At 35.8% G+C, this 15,359-nt stretch overlaps 1 protein-coding gene and 1 long non-coding RNA gene across 3 annotated transcripts; both read right to left on the bottom strand.

Moving 5' to 3' along the window:
* Window positions 1–9,557: 9,557 nt before the first annotated feature.
* Window positions 9,558–12,992, bottom strand: LOC311298216 (uncharacterized protein). 2 transcript variants are annotated; one of them, XM_084420958.1, is made up of 8 exons: window positions 12,663–12,992; window positions 12,210–12,536; window positions 12,094–12,117; window positions 11,813–11,917; window positions 11,570–11,635; window positions 11,338–11,409; window positions 11,232–11,260; window positions 9,558–10,306 (listed from the first exon to the last, which is right to left on the bottom strand). In XM_084420958.1, the coding sequence occupies exons 1-8, from the start codon at window positions 12,973–12,975 to the stop codon at window positions 10,238–10,240; spliced, it is 1,005 nt and encodes a 334-aa protein (XP_084277084.1). In that variant the 5' UTR covers window positions 12,976–12,992; the 3' UTR covers window positions 9,558–10,237. The 2 variants fall into 2 exon arrangements, with proteins under 2 accessions (XP_084277084.1, XP_084277083.1); XM_084420957.1 differs by having other exon boundaries at window positions 11,338–11,412; window positions 12,663–12,976.
* A 113-nt stretch (window positions 12,993–13,105) lies between these two features.
* LOC311298215 lies at window positions 13,106–14,276 on the bottom strand. Its single transcript, XR_014628925.1, has 3 exons — window positions 14,166–14,276; window positions 13,575–13,598; window positions 13,106–13,466 (listed from the first exon to the last, which is right to left on the bottom strand). It is a non-coding gene; the product is annotated as an uncharacterized lncRNA (long non-coding RNA).
* Window positions 14,277–15,359: the final 1,083 nt, after the last annotated feature.

Here is a 15,359-nt window from a genome sequence, read left to right as displayed (position 1 = left end):
AATAGCCTCGCCACAGTCTAATCATGACTCAGCCGCTAGGCACAAAATTAAAGAAAAAAACACAAATTAGGTACATGAGGAAGAGGGAAGAAGGGGAATGGGGCGATCGCATGTAATTCAGACGATGGCAAGAATAACAGTGCGCGAAAAGCCATTATGTTTGTTATTGTTGATTCAGGCTGCATGTTATCAGATGGAAGAATAGTGGCAATTATAAATGCTTCTGTGTCTCTCCATCTCTCTCTCTCCTGACCACTCTCTCTCTCTCTCTCTCTTCCTCCCTCTCTCTGTCTATCTCGATGCAGATGCTTTACTTTGGCAAAATCAAATTAGCAAGAGGGTTAGTTATTTGATTAACGCACAAAAAGCAAGGAAGCACTTCAAGCACACTCATGCTTTCTCTCCCTCATGCGCCTCCTCACTTTATGTTAGTGGACATTTTCATGTTGCCCTGTCAATTTTGCCTGGTTTATTATAAACCTTGTTTACTGTTCAGATTTACTCAATGTTCTTTATGACAATAATAATGGCACGTCAACTTATTTTCTCATTTGAATACTTTTAATACTGCATGTTTCGTTGAACTAATCAAAACTCAGGCAATTATTAGTGAAGATTTATATCAGGGGTTTTAAAAGTACTCAAGTACTGTATGATGGTCCCCTTGTGATAGACTAAAATACAAATGCAGTTATATGTTTTAATGTATAAAAAACATTTGTATTGTGCAGTGTTATATTGTAGTATTATAAAAGCAAAAGAATTACATCAATTGTTTTAAAAATTACATAATTGTCATTTGTAATATCACTAAAGCAACTTGTTAATATATATTTACTAAACATAATATTATTCTAAATGTAAAATATACCTGAGATAAGCTGAAAAATATACAAATTAATTTTGTTTTTATTTTGCACTGTTAAAATCTAGTGCTGTTAATAGAATAAAACACAATTAATACAGTTAATCTAAAAAAAAGCTAATTTAATTAGTTGTATTATCAGATTTGCTGAATGTGAAATTAAAATTATTTACATTATGATTTTATTAGTATGTGAACCCATTAACTTTGCCTGCTGTGAAAACCTCCATGTTATTCAAAAAAACTTTTCAGAAATGTTCTCTAGTAAAGTGATGTTTCTGTTCCTTTGTCAGTTTTCCATTGAGGACATGTGATGAATGTTAAAGGGATAGTTCACCCAGAAATGAAAATGATGTTATCATTTCTTTACGCTCATGTCATTCCAAACCCGTATTACTTTTATTTTTGTCGATGTTACGACCTGTGTTTAGTTTGTTTTCTATTGCTCTGTGTTTCTTCCTTTTCTCTTCCTTGTTTTCTCTAATTCCAAACAGGTTATCCAATCATGGTTTGTAAGCAGCCATTGGTTGCCCAGTCGGGGCGGGGTCTTTAAAAGGACGCTGCTGTGCTGACACTCATCGGGGAGCTCATTCTTGGTTCGGTCGCACGTGGGTTGAGAGCTCCGGAATCCCTCCTCCGGCCGATGATCAAATTTTGTTTAGAGATTTTAATTAGTTCAAGTGAACGTGCATCTTGTGAAAACCTCTGAACCGTTCTCCTATGTCTAAACCATCTTAACAGTGTGGAGCGTAGGGGTGTCCTGCCTTGTTTATTTTGAAATTGTTTTTGGGCAGGGAGTTAGGTAAGATAAATGGGTGACACTTTAGAATACTGTTCCTTCATTAATGAATAACTACACAGGAACAAATGAGTAATGCACTATTAACATTGTAGTAACTACTATTAACTAACAAGAAACTCTGATTAACGAATTAGTAAGTCATAGCGTTCAGTCGAATGTGGTAGGGGAGCGCGGGGCACAACCTAACGCGGGGTTAGTTGTAACACGCTTGTTTTAAATACTTCCGCACATGCTTGGATGACGAAACTTTGTGTATTTACTAGTTGCCATATCAACACTATATAGAAAAAAAAAATCCGCTAAATATATATTTTTTTTTGGAAGATATCCATAGACATTTATTAAACCATAGCAAAAGTAAATCTCTTACTTAAGTTAATTTTTCATCTCTATTTTTTGTGTTTATTTAAAATAAGACAAATCTGATATTATTTTAATATCCAAGATGTTATTTAACAGTTGAGATAGTTATTTAATGCTTCGCTAACTAGCAGAAGACACTAGCAGGGTTTAAATCCCAGTTGTGCAGGCGGGGGCATGTTGTAACACTGCGTTACAATGTGCCCCTATTAGAAATATGCTATTATATTCTATACTTTTATTAATTTTATTGAGAAACCGTGAGAAAAAGGTGAATAAAGACTGAGAGTCAATGTTCAGAAACGACTAATTATTTATTTGTTTTGAATTATGTTGTATATCTGTGTGTTCGTAGTCCAAACTCAAAAATGAGTTTATATTTAATTATTAAAAATTGCCATTATTTTATATGAAAAAGTTTTTTAATTGTATTTTATTTAGAAAATATTTTAGTTTGTTTTGTATATTTTTTTTATTAGATCAGATAACATTTTAAGCTGTCATGGTCATGTTACAATATGCCCCTCGACATGTTACAATGTACCCCACCTATTGGGCATGTTGTCACATTTCACTTCCATTCTTTCGGGGTATATCAAGAAAAAAGTATATACTGTATTAATAAAACAAAAACACATAATTGTAGTAGACATGTGGGAAATTAATGTGGGAAAAAATAAATACTCTGAACCGTAAGTAGATTTACACAAACTGAGAAAGTCAAAAAGCGTTACTTTGTGCCCCGCTATCCCCTAGTTCACTATTAGCTAATCAGTAACTACTATTTTTCATACCTCACTGAAGACTACTAAGAACTACTATATACAGGTTCATAATTAATATTAATAATGCATAATATATAATAAGGTAATGGTAACTCATTAGTAATTAATCAAGTGTTACTACATCCTTCTAAAGGAACTACTAATAATTTGGATCAGTATTCTAAAGTGAAAAACATGATAAATACCTAATATTGACTGAAGTCATTGTAAGTTTTAAAGCTTTTGTAAGGTTTTTGATAGTAATGACTCAAGTGTTACTACATCTTTCTAAAGGAACTACTAATTATTTGGATCAGTATTCTAAAGTGAAGATCATGGGAACACACTAGTAATGACTAAAGTGTTACCAAATCCATTGGAAGGAATTACTATTCAAAATCTTACAAAAATCTCAAAAGCTTACAATGACTTCAGTCAATATTAGGTAGTTATCATGTTTTTCACTTTAGAATACTGATCCAAATAATTAGTAGTTCCTTTAGAATGATGTAGTAATACTTGAGTCATTACTAGTGGGTTACCATTACCTTTTATTATAAATTATGCATTATTCATGTTAATTATGAACCTGTAGATAGTAGTTCTCTGGGAGGTATGAAAAAAATAGTAGTTATTGATTAGCTAATAATGAACTACTACATTCATCTGAGCGCTATTACTTACTAATTTGTTAATCAGAGTTTCTTGTTAGTTAATAGTAGTTACTAGAATGTTAATAATGCGTTACTCGTTTGTTCCTGTGTAATAATTCATTAATGAAGGAACAGTATTCTAAAGTGTTACCGATAAATGTATTTTCTTTTGTTATTTGATTAGGTTATTAATTTTCCCCTCTTTTCTTTCTGTATTCGTTTTGTTTGTTATTTTGGCCTTTTGGACACCCTGAAGAGTTGCTCTTTATTACACTTGTTATTCTTGAATAAATGTATTACTTTTTGCTTCAATTTTGTGTACAGTATTTGTTTTTGGTTATCGACTGGAGTGATGCATGCTGGGATTCCATTTCCACAACCCAACTAGTTATTTATTATGCCTCTTTAGTGTTTTATATTCCTCTAGACTCGGGGCGTAATAGTCGAACACAAAGGAAGATGTTTTTAGAAATGTCTCAGTTTTTTTTCTTTTTCCACACAGTGGAAAGTCAGTGGTAACCAACTGGTTACCAACAAACTATTTTCTTTTATGTTCTGCAGAAGAAAGAAAGTGATACAGCTTTGGGGCGACATGAGGGTGAGGAAATGATGACAGAGTTGTCATTTTGGGGTGAACCACCCCTTTAAGTTTTGTCTAATAATTTCTTGTATGATTAAGAAAAGCCATGAAAAGTGTCAACCTGACACTTAGGTGTTAAGTATTTTTTTCGAGCTGTTAAAATGGCCGTGGGGTCTCTCAGACCACACACAGACCGTGAGGGTTAACAGCACGGAAGGCAAATGTTTGCGTAAAAGCCTCTCGTTCGGACACAAACCGCTCAACACGAGCAGACGTGCTAAACTCACTCCCAGCGCCATAAACACAATATTCTGCAATCACGCCGAGCAGAGCAGCTCGCTTTTGCCTGCTCGCATAGAGTTCGCTCCACATTAACTTCCTCAGGTTTCATGTTAATGAGGGATCCTGTTCCCGTTTAATAGCTGGCTGTGCTCAAGCCTGCACTGAAAATCAATTTCCAGTCATTTCCACAGAGCATGTCTGCTGCAGTCTCTTCAGGAGTAACAGAGGCCCTACCGACAGAGAAAAATCCATTACGGAGAGAGAGGGAGAGGAGGAGATATGTCCAGACACAGAAAACAAGGCAAAAGGAATCATCGACGAGAGAAAAGAAGCCAGGGATGAGAGGATAGATAAAGGGAGAGAAGGAAGGTAGAGAAAGAAAGACTGAAATGTTGAACATTTATCAACAAGCAAGCGCGAGAAAGAAGATGGCGCACAGAGAAGAAGGAAGAAGGAGCAGAGAAAAGAACAATCAATCGCAGATCTGCCAGACGAATGGGACATTCTGAGATGTTGAAGGCACAGATAGGATGCTCAGATTGATGGGAGGAGGAAAAGAATGCAATTCTCTGGGGAGACGAGAACACAATGAGGAGAGAGAGTCCTGCACCTAATGACACATAATAGGCCCGTAACACTTAACAGCAAACAGTTCCATTCCACAATGCGGCCACATAGCAGAGGGCATTAAATATTCATTTCCACCTCTTGAGATGCCGGTAAGCTGCGTCATCAGTTTGACAGTTGATCATTATAACAGCCTCAGCGGCAGGACACTGGAGAGACAGCAGCCATGAGGAGCACGCTTCCACTTTAGGATCTAAACACCGGCCTTTTGCGTAACTGCAGCTCTGTCCAGCGGGCACATTTTTTGTAGCCACTGAACTGTAAAACAACCCAAAAGACAGTAAAGCTACTAAAAAACATTGCAAGTGAGGTAGTCAGATCAGTGTTTCATGTACCATGTATGCAAAATCATTCTCAAAGATCATGAGAACTGAGGCACATTTGAAATAACCGATGACCGTATGCAAATATTTTTCATAAGGGCTGGATAAGGAGGGAAGTGAACTCATTAAATTAAAATTAAAGTGCGAATGTGGAAGATGAGGAGTGACTCTAAAATTAGCACAGGATTTTCTGTCCAGCGCTTTATCTGTGCAATGAATGAACCTTTGTCGCCGCAAGAGAGCTCGTAATAGAGCGAACTAGAATTGAGGAAAGCAATATTAACAGTAGGCTAGGATATGCTCATCATAATTATAGTCTCACACGCCTCTCATTTTGGCTGTAATTAGTTAAAATGACTCTTATGATTGATCAAATATCCAATTTTAACATCCAATGTCAATGTAACTTTGGCTTACACGGTATAACTTAGTAATGCACATTTCAATTTCTAAAATAAATGAATGAATAAATAAATAAACTTCATTAACTTCAATCAGGGCATGTTTGAAGTGGAAAAATAGCATACTACAGAATATATACTGCACATTTCCTAATTTTATGCAACGCTGTAATAATCTTTCCAACTAAACTGTGTTATATTTTCACACAATTACCTCGTATTGCATTTTTGATGAAGTAAATGCCATCCATTTATTATGAAAACAAGTGTCATTTTGCATCTTTAATCCAATTTTGAATAGATTTGGTCAGATTAAATATTCAAATCAAGAAGAAGTTCAGATTTGCGGCTGATGCCATTTTTTCAGTCGCCATTCTTAAAATGCAAGGTGAAGTTAAAAATGTTGTAACATTTTTCTTTGCATTATGCAGTATGTACACTAGATGTGCTACTGAAAATGCTACATCCCATAATGCAATCATTATGGGATGTAGCATTTTCAGTAGCACATGTAGTGTACATACTGCATAATGCAAAAAAAAAAAGTAAAAGTAGTCTAATATTTTGAGCATACTCTTAAGTAATTAGTATACAGTAAAGTACATCAACTGCTTCCTCTGTAATGAATGTAGTGAACTCAAAGAGAGTGTGTCGATGCACTTCCTGGCTCACAGCAATAATTCAAGTACCAAGGCTAATGTGTGTGTGGTACAGGTATACCCTACGTTTTGTGATGGGTATGGGGTAGGGTTAGGGTTAGGAGATAGAATATACAATTTGTACAGTATAAAAATCATTATGTCTATGGAATGTCCCCATAAAACATGGAAACCCAACGTGTGTGTGTCTTGCTGTGTTTGAGACTAGAACTGAGAGACCCCGTTACACAACAGGCTCATAAGCTATTCACACATGTGTTGCAGTGGCGTCTGCACGCCATCGACCCTGCTGTGTCCTAGCTTAACCGCTACTCAAGGAGAGCTAGTCTGTCTGCATCTCACTAACACTATTGAATCTGTTGGATATCAGGATTTGGTCTCTAAAGATGAACATGTATATGATCCCTGGACATGATGATATCTGAATCTTTAAAATATGTGTTCACATTTTCAGTGACATTGTATACCTCAAGTTACTGTGTCATTCTCATTATCTCAAGGTGATTTTTGTCTCAGTTATGTCAAATGGAAACTGGTTATTAAAGAAGAAACACTTGGTCTTAATATAAATGTGATCAAATGAAGCATTTTCCTCTTATGAAACACTGTATAGCCACCTTAGTTCCTAAAATCCTGAATTCTAAAAACAAAACTGCTAATGAAATGTCACACTAGCCTCTTTGACCTTTCCATGTTCGGTAACACAAGACATTAGAGCAAACATGCCCTTTAGTGCTGATGTGAAACTACTATTCCCTGTTTAACATTAAGATTTTGACCAATTTCCCTACTTTCTATCTTATAGGAATAGGAAGTAGCTTGAATGTACTATCAGGAGAATTCTATTCCAAAAGGAGGTGTGCTGTTCCTGGAAGTTCCTTTTCAGTGGGGGCAGACAGAGTCAGCGACATGTCCATCATAACGCATCAGCCTTGAGTCCCAGTATCCCAGCATCCCCTGTGCTCTCATTCACTCTCTCACTGTCTGCCAGCGAGCTACACTTCACTGCGTGCTCAAACACTGTGTTTTCCCCCCTGAAACTCACCATTTTATATCAGTACTTATATAGGCAACGTGCAAATATTATGTGGCCGTAAAAAGCAGGTGAAATGCTGCATGACATTATTTACACTAATAAAATGCTGCAACACGTCTGATTAAACTCGTAGATCAGGTCCGGTCCTCTCTATTCATACTGGTTTTCCGCTCTCTTTGCACTCGTTAATTAGCATATTAGCGAAGCTCCGACAATAAAGGCTTGTTCTCCGTAACAACAGCCGTTCAGCGACAGGGCTCTTGTTCCATTACAAAAGAATAATAGATTCACAAGGACACATTTCCTCCAACATACTCAAGATTCATGCCCCAGGAATGTATCTGCACGTGAGAAACCCAGACAACAGACATCTGGTGCCATAGACATCCCAAGGCGTACCTTATCAGCCGTATGCAAGCACTGCTAAATCCTCTTCGGCTGTTGAGAATCTAGTTTGTGACTTGCTCAGAATTTCTGAATATCAGTTTTTCATATTCTGTTATTACATTTCTGACTACCACACATTGTTATGCAAAGCATGGATGACCTCAAGATTTTGAAAAAAAAGGGGGGAAAGTACAAAAACAGTTTTTTGGATGCTAGTGTCCCTACCAAGCGTCTTAACCAGCAAGTCTCCATTGGGCAACCAGCCTCACACAGTTTGACCAGCATTTTTGTTAGTGAAAAGCAGTTTTATACTGGTCCAGCATGTATCCAGCATTAACCCGCTTGTAAATTCAAACTTGTCTAAAATGGTTTCATCAGGCTTGGAAATACAGAATGCTAGTTTTAATGAAATAAAAAGCATGCACTTGCTCAAGCAATATATTATGTTTAGAATTCCCATTGAGTTTTAGATTGACATGATTTTGATCATTTTTGGCTCAAATCACCTAAATCCGATCATGACTAATGTTGCATTTTCTGACGTTTTATAATGTGGCAAATTATAGTTATATAAGCCACAGTTATATATTTCATTGCTTTATGATCTAATGAGACTATAAAGCAATGAAATATATCACTCAGATTCAATATTGAGGGTTACATTCTGGATATTATTCTTTTTTTCTTCCTCACAATCTACATTCTGACATTTGCATGTTATGCTTCATCCCCAACCGTATGAATGAAAAATGTGAGCTTGCATAAAAATGGAGCCACTGGAATATCTGTCTGAACTACTATCAGTAATATAGTTTTGTTTATTTAACTTACTTGTATTTTCCTACTCCTCAAAGTGCTGCTTTAAGAATTAGAAGTGGTGCAGGATTTTGTAACATTATAACATAATGTGAGTCTGACATAAAATATAGTAGTGTATGTAGTTTCAAGGCATTCGCAGATGGGTTGGACAACAGAGGAATATGTTTGATGTGAGCAGTGCTTTGTGGCTATGAATTTCTTCTAGTGTTGCTCAGCACAGCAGAAACCATATATTTTAGATAGGACAGGTAATGGTGTGTAAGTTTACCATATAGCTTTAAATGGATGCAGAGACACCAAAACCACCAATTCATGTGTGTGTGTGTGTGTGGGCAGAAACAGCTGAAGTGTTTGGAGTGATGGACAGAATAAAGCGATTTTAGAACATATTAATTCAAAGTGAAGGAGATTAAGCCGAGCAGAAAAGCTAAAAAGGTGCTGTGATTGTCAGTAGTTGAAAGTAAGACTTTGGATAAGATTCTACCCATCTTGACCGTATTTATGGTGCTCCTTGTAATGCGTCTTTACTGCATGATGTGGTCAAGACCTTAATAAAATGGGATTATCTGACGCCTACATTTTGGTGACAAAGAGGTGAGTCAGAGCATGTGTTAACCTTGGTTTTCTTAACGCAGCCTATTCTGTCAACATCTGCCTTTCCCTCCCCACAGAACATCGTTTATGAACATTTTGATCCTGTCATACTGTAATTCATCACTCAATGGTTCTACTTAGCAGACCTTGAGAAGCGTTTAAAAATCCCCCCACGTTTAAATAAAGACACGCATTTATACAAAGCAGAGCAACCTTGAGTTAGTGTGGAGCGTTATCCCTCGTCCATAAAGACATCCTATTCAAACTACTTTTTTTTCCACACTTTTGTGTTTTAGATTGAAGAACATTGAAGCAGCATGTTCTGGGTGGATTCCAGGAGGATGAAAGTGACAGACAGAGAGAGAGCGAGAGAGAAGAGGATGTGTAACTGCATTTTCCTTTTTTGTACTTACACTTTTTTTTTATTATCATTATATTTCAAGTATGTTTTCAAACAGTGCCATCAAATGGCCATTTCACCAGCGTACATGCACTTGTATGAAAGATGCTGTAATATTAGGCTATAACAGTCATATAACAGTGCTAAGTCATAATAATAGTGGGCTATTTAGATGTGACTCCACTCAAAATTAATCAAGAAATGCAATTATCCAGTTTCAGTCTGACAGATTATTATTTGTGGTAGTGTACAGAAGGCAGTTAGGTGTGTTTTTTACAACACCACGAAACAGTCTCAGATTATAGTTTGTAATCAGACAGCGCCATCTGCTGTTTAATTTAGAAAGTGATAATACTTTCTCCATGGAACAATAGTTTGAGGCTCATATAAATAAAACACTATGACCTGGTTTCACAGACAGGATTAGGCCTTAGTTCAATTAGGACATTTAGCTTATAAACGTGCCTTAGAAAAAAACATTACTGGTGTGCATCTTGAGACAAAACAATGGCAGTGACATATTTAAAGATATGTCAGTGCAAGTTGCTTTCAGTTAAAACAGCTCAAACATGCATTTTAGTCTGAGACTAAGCTGAAGCCTTGTCTGTGAAACTGGGGGTATATGAATAAATAACAAAATTCTTTCTCGTTTAGATTTTCATGACAGTGTGGGGAAGTTATATCTTTAAGTCTGGAACCTGGATTTGTTGAAATAAATGGTTGCGTATGTCACATTGTCTGATGTAGCTGGTGTCTGTGGAGAGATGAGACAAATTAAAGGGTTAGTTCACCCAAAAATGAAAATTCTGTCAGTAATTACTCACCCTCATGTTGTTCCAACCCCGTAAGACCTTCGTTCATCTTCGGAACACAAAGTAAGATATTTTTGATGAAATCTGAGCGCTGGCTCACTCCTCCTTAGACTTCTAGGTGACCGAAACTTGCTGGCCCAGAAAATTTATTAAAGAGATCGTTAATATAGTCCAAGTGACTACAGTGGCTCAATCTATATAAAGCGACGAGAATACTTTTTGTGCGCAAAAACAAACAAAAATAACGACTTTATTCCACTATTCATTTCCTTCTCTCTGGGCCTCGAGTCTTTTCACGTAGTGTTTTAGCGCAGCGCATCTGTGTTATACGTCACACGCATCACACACATGACCAGCGTCGGCCAATAGTGAGCCTACGTGGTGACGTGTAACACAGACGCGCTGCGCTAAAACACTACGTGAACTCACTCGAGGCCCAGAGAGAAGGAAATGAATAGTGGAATAAAGTCGTTATTTTTGTTGTTTTTGCGCACAAAAAGTATTCTCGTCGCTTAAGATTGAGCCACTATAGTCACTTGGACTATATTAACGATCTCTTTAATACATTTTCTGGGCCAGCAAGTTTCGGTCAACTAGAAGTCTATGGAGGAGTGAGCCAGCGCTCAGATTTCATCAAAAATATCTTAATTTGTGTTCCGAAGATGAACGAAGGTCTTACGGGGTTGGAACAACATGAGGGTGAGTAATTACTGACAGAATTTTCATTTTTTCGGGTGAACTAACCCTTTAACAGCAAAGAAAATTATTTTGGGAAAATGACAATCACAATTGGCAGCACATTAAATGAACAACATTATATAATATACTGTTTTGGACTGTAACATATTAATAAACATCTGCACTCACCTCATTTCTTTTATTTATGTTTGTTTTTTCTGCAGAAAAAAAATCTTTATGAGATGATGTTGAGTTGAGATGACATTTTGGAATTCTAGGATGTAAAATATCTTACCATATCTGTTTCTTCTTATATGGCGATACATTTCAGGACTCTTTTCTCTGTTTCCCAGTGTGCTGCTGCACTCTGCTGGAGGAAGAAGAAAACTAGACCGTCATTTTTCTGGGGGAAATTTGTTGTTGTAATTGTGAATTTTTTATGTTAAGCTATTTCAGTAAAATAGTAAACATAGATTGCAGCTAATGGATAGGCTATATGAAATGAAATATTTAGACGATTTGAATACCTCTATCTTTCCTCATTTCGCTGATGTTGATATAGACTGGTTCAGACTCCTGATGGTCCGAGTGCACTGAAAGAATTGCAAATACAGCAAGAGTTATAGTTTAGAAAGAAAGAAAGAAAGAAAGAAAGAAAGAAAGAAAGAAAGAAAGAAAGAAAGAAAGAAAGAAAGAAAGAAAGAAAGAAAGAAGTGATTCCCTCATGTACTGTGAAAAGACAGAAAATACAGATACACAGATGTTTTTACCTGACATTCGTTTTCTGTAAAGGTAATACAATAGAGCTCCAAGCAGAATCCCCGCACACAGAACCAAAACAGAGGATACAGTAGCATTTGCATATTTGTTGAATTCTAAAAGAAAATGGAGACTTTATTTATATTAATTAAATTCATTTGTTGACTTTTCTTTACCAGGATCATTTGAAGATGAGCTATAGAACATGTAGCCTACATTGTACATCTTGAGCATACTTTTTTTTCCCGCGGTAAGGTGAAAAGTACTGTATATTAATGGTTAAAGATTTTACCTTTGTTTGGTATAGTTGAGGTTTCTGTTGATGAGGAAAGACTGATTGTTATAGGAGCCTGAGCTCTGAGTTAAGGGTGAAAAAAATACTGTAAAGTAATGGTTAAAAGATATTACTTTGGTTTGTTACAGTTGGGGTTCCGGATGATGTAACTGGAGCATCAGTAGTTGATGAGGAAAGACTGATTGTTATAGGAGCCAGAGCTCTGAGTGTATCCTCAGTAAAAACTGCACACTGCCAGTGCTCTGTTTCATTGCAGGACAGATTCACTGTGAGTTGTAACTTGTTGTTTTTCTCAGTCATAATTTGCTGTTTTCCCAGCACTCCTCTGTTCCCCTCCATCCTGAGCCAGACCAGCGTCACTGAATCAGTCACTTCAGAAACTTCACAGGTAAGAAGCACTGACCTTTTCCTCAACACACCATCAGGGGGCTCCACTGAGACTGAAATCAACAACAACATCAATTACCTTTTAAATGCAATGAACAAATGTACTGATGAGCAAAATGTAGCAGAAAAATCAATGTATTTATTTTTATTGATTGATTGACTGATTGATATTTGCAAACCTCTGATGGTGTGTAGCATTGTGGTTGTGTAGATACCAGTATTTGTAATACACCTGTATTTCCCACTATAATTGAAGTTCACAGGTGAGATGTGAAAGATAAACGATTGACTATTGAATGTGGTTGAAGAAAGTCTTCCTGGTTTAATTTGTCCTTTAACTTGAACTTCACTTCCTTTTTCAACTGCTATCAGATCAGTCTGTGAATGAGGCCTCGACTCCCAGGTCCACTTCCAGCTCTCGTATTCCTTTTTAGACTTGCAGATCAGTGATACGTCACTATTATCAGAGCTTTGTCTGTAAATGGTATTCATTTTAGTATTTCCATTATATGAAACTGGAAAGACAATAGGTAACATGGTGAATTTCAGTGAATACATCTCAGTTAGTACATTTCAGTTTTAAACATATTTCTGAAAAGCACTGTCTTTTACAATAAAGACAAAGACTTTTGCACATTATTAATTATAAGTTAATTATATTAACTTGCAGTATTCTTAATGAAAATATTTTAGATCTTTATTATTTAGGCATACACCAAAGGTTTAATATAAAAGAATATACTTACTTGAACTGACATTAAGCGTGTGAATCCTAACCGTTTCGACTCTTCCATCTTCCATTAATCTACAGTAATATTTCCCCTGACTGTGTTCATCAACGGTGTGTAAAATGATGTAAGCAGAGTTGTTGTACAGTAGAGTGGTGTTGGATGTTTGTTCTCCATCTCTCTCCCACTGCAATGTTGAGGATTCAGACAGGAGAGAGACCTCGCATCGCAAAGACACATCATCGCCACGCTGAACTTTGGAAGATGGAGTATTAGAACCGATTGTGAGAAATGTTGTGTATCTTTCCTACATTTATAACAAAATTTACTGTTACTTTTAAAATATTTTTGCTGTCTACTAACCTTCCTTTTGGGCAGTTTGAAGTGCTGAATAGGATAAAAAACAATTACAATTACAACAGTTAGCCTACATAAAATAAACCTTGCAGGACAAAACACAAAGTGTGCTATACATCATCTGAGGACTTTTCATAAATACAACATATGTTCACCAGCATTTTCAAAACATTTGAACAAAGAGAGGCTACAGTATATACTGTATGCTTTATAAATAAAACATATTTTGGGATTGTCTGGTTGTTGATCACTGACGTTGACACACAGACATGCTGTCTTGTAATGTTCAACTTCAGTAGATTTATGTGCCTGTGAGAGTGTATGATTGATATTTTTGATCTTTTACTTTAGTTAATTTGTTTTGAATTAAACCGTTTTTTTACCGAAATTTAATTTAAATTGGATTACAATGGAGATTATGAAACCTACAGATTACTGTACTGTATAAATTATAATGTTTAAACGTTTTTTTTTAAATAGTTTGAACATTATTAAATCATTCTATCAATTTCTAATTAGTGTATGTTGTGAGTAAAATAAGAACAGCAAAAGAGAGAAGAGTTTTTGATATGATCAGTTGGTTAAAGTGAGACTCACCGATGGCGTGGAGTCGGGAAAAAAATCCACACATCAATAAAAAGATTTTAAAAGGTTTAAGTGGCATGATTCTTCTTGTCAGTGCCTCGGATACAATGATGCACTCTGAAGAGTTTGAAGAAACAACTAGCCAGTACATTTTAATGGGCGGTGCAATATTCAGAAATGTATCTGTCATAGAAAACAACCAGCACCTGAATTTTAAACAAAATGTCCATGCAGAGTGATACTGTACTATCTAGCACTAATTTATTTTTCAGCATTAATTACATTTAGAAGTTTGAACAAATTTCTAAAAATCTAACTCATAAAAAAGAAATCATGTTTTTTGAAATCTTCTGTTTGTACATGGTTTAAACAGCTCTAATAAACCCATTTTAGGTTATTTTGCATCAATAAAATAAAACAAGTTGGACATGTGAAAAACATTTTTTAGATTAGCCTGGTTTTCACGATTATCTAATTTCCAGTGCAGGAAATGATTTGCTAAACTGAACTATCTTGAGGTTTCTCTCAGGCACACGTATCTGTGATCTAAAGTGTGATATAAACTCACAACCGACGTTTTTGAGGTCTATTTTTGGAACTTTATTTGTAAGGCACATGCAGTACAACTCTACAAAATATAAAAAATTACCACTGTCTATTTTTTGCTGGGCTTTTTTAAAGGCACTAGCCTTTGACTAGCTATGAACAATGTATTGTGAAAATCATTATAAATTGTGTAAATAAATTGAACTGAACTGATATACAACCCCCATGCCTCAAAAACCTTGTCAAAACCTGCCATTAAACAGCTTTCTTTATAGGCTTTTCAATGACCAGTACAGCAAATTATGAAATTCTATATTTATATAAGGAAACAATAATACCAAACTATAGATTTTGGCAATAAAAATGAATTTAATAAAATGTACAAAAATGAATTTGAATAGAAAAAAAAAAAAGAAAAAAAAAACCTAATGTGTTAGACAGTTTTTTAACTTTTGTTTTGTGTTCCAGATCTGAGTGCTGGTCTGAGGTGGTTAGACAAGAGGCATAAGAAACATTATTATTTTTAATTTTTTTTAGGTCACACTCAGGGTCCAATTCTCAATATTAACTACTATTAACTATGACTTTTTCCTCAATCAACTCCTAAGTACTGCTTATTAGATGGCAGGTAGTTGTTAAGTTTAGGTATTTTATGGGTAT

This window comes from Rutilus rutilus (assembly GCF_951802725.1).
Source record: "Rutilus rutilus genome assembly, chromosome: 10".
Lineage (NCBI taxonomy): Eukaryota > Metazoa > Chordata > Actinopteri > Cypriniformes > Leuciscidae > Rutilus > Rutilus rutilus.
The sequence above is the reverse complement of the archived record's forward strand: the minus strand, read 5'-3'. Positions and strand labels throughout refer to the sequence as shown.

Bases quoted from the DNA above. Each gene is read 5' to 3' on its own strand.
- LOC311298216 (XM_084420957.1), bottom strand. From the start codon at position 12,975: ATGAATACCATTTACAGACAAAGCTCTGATAATAGTGACGTATCACTG. The intron at 11,918-12,093 runs GTAAAATCTTTA...ATTTTCTTTTAG, and splicing joins CTCAACTATACCAAACAAAG to AATTCAACAAATATGCAAAT. The intron at 11,413-11,569 runs GTATTCAAATCG...TTCTTCCTCCAG, and splicing joins CGAAATGAGGAAAGATAGAG to CAGAGTGCAGCAGCACACTG.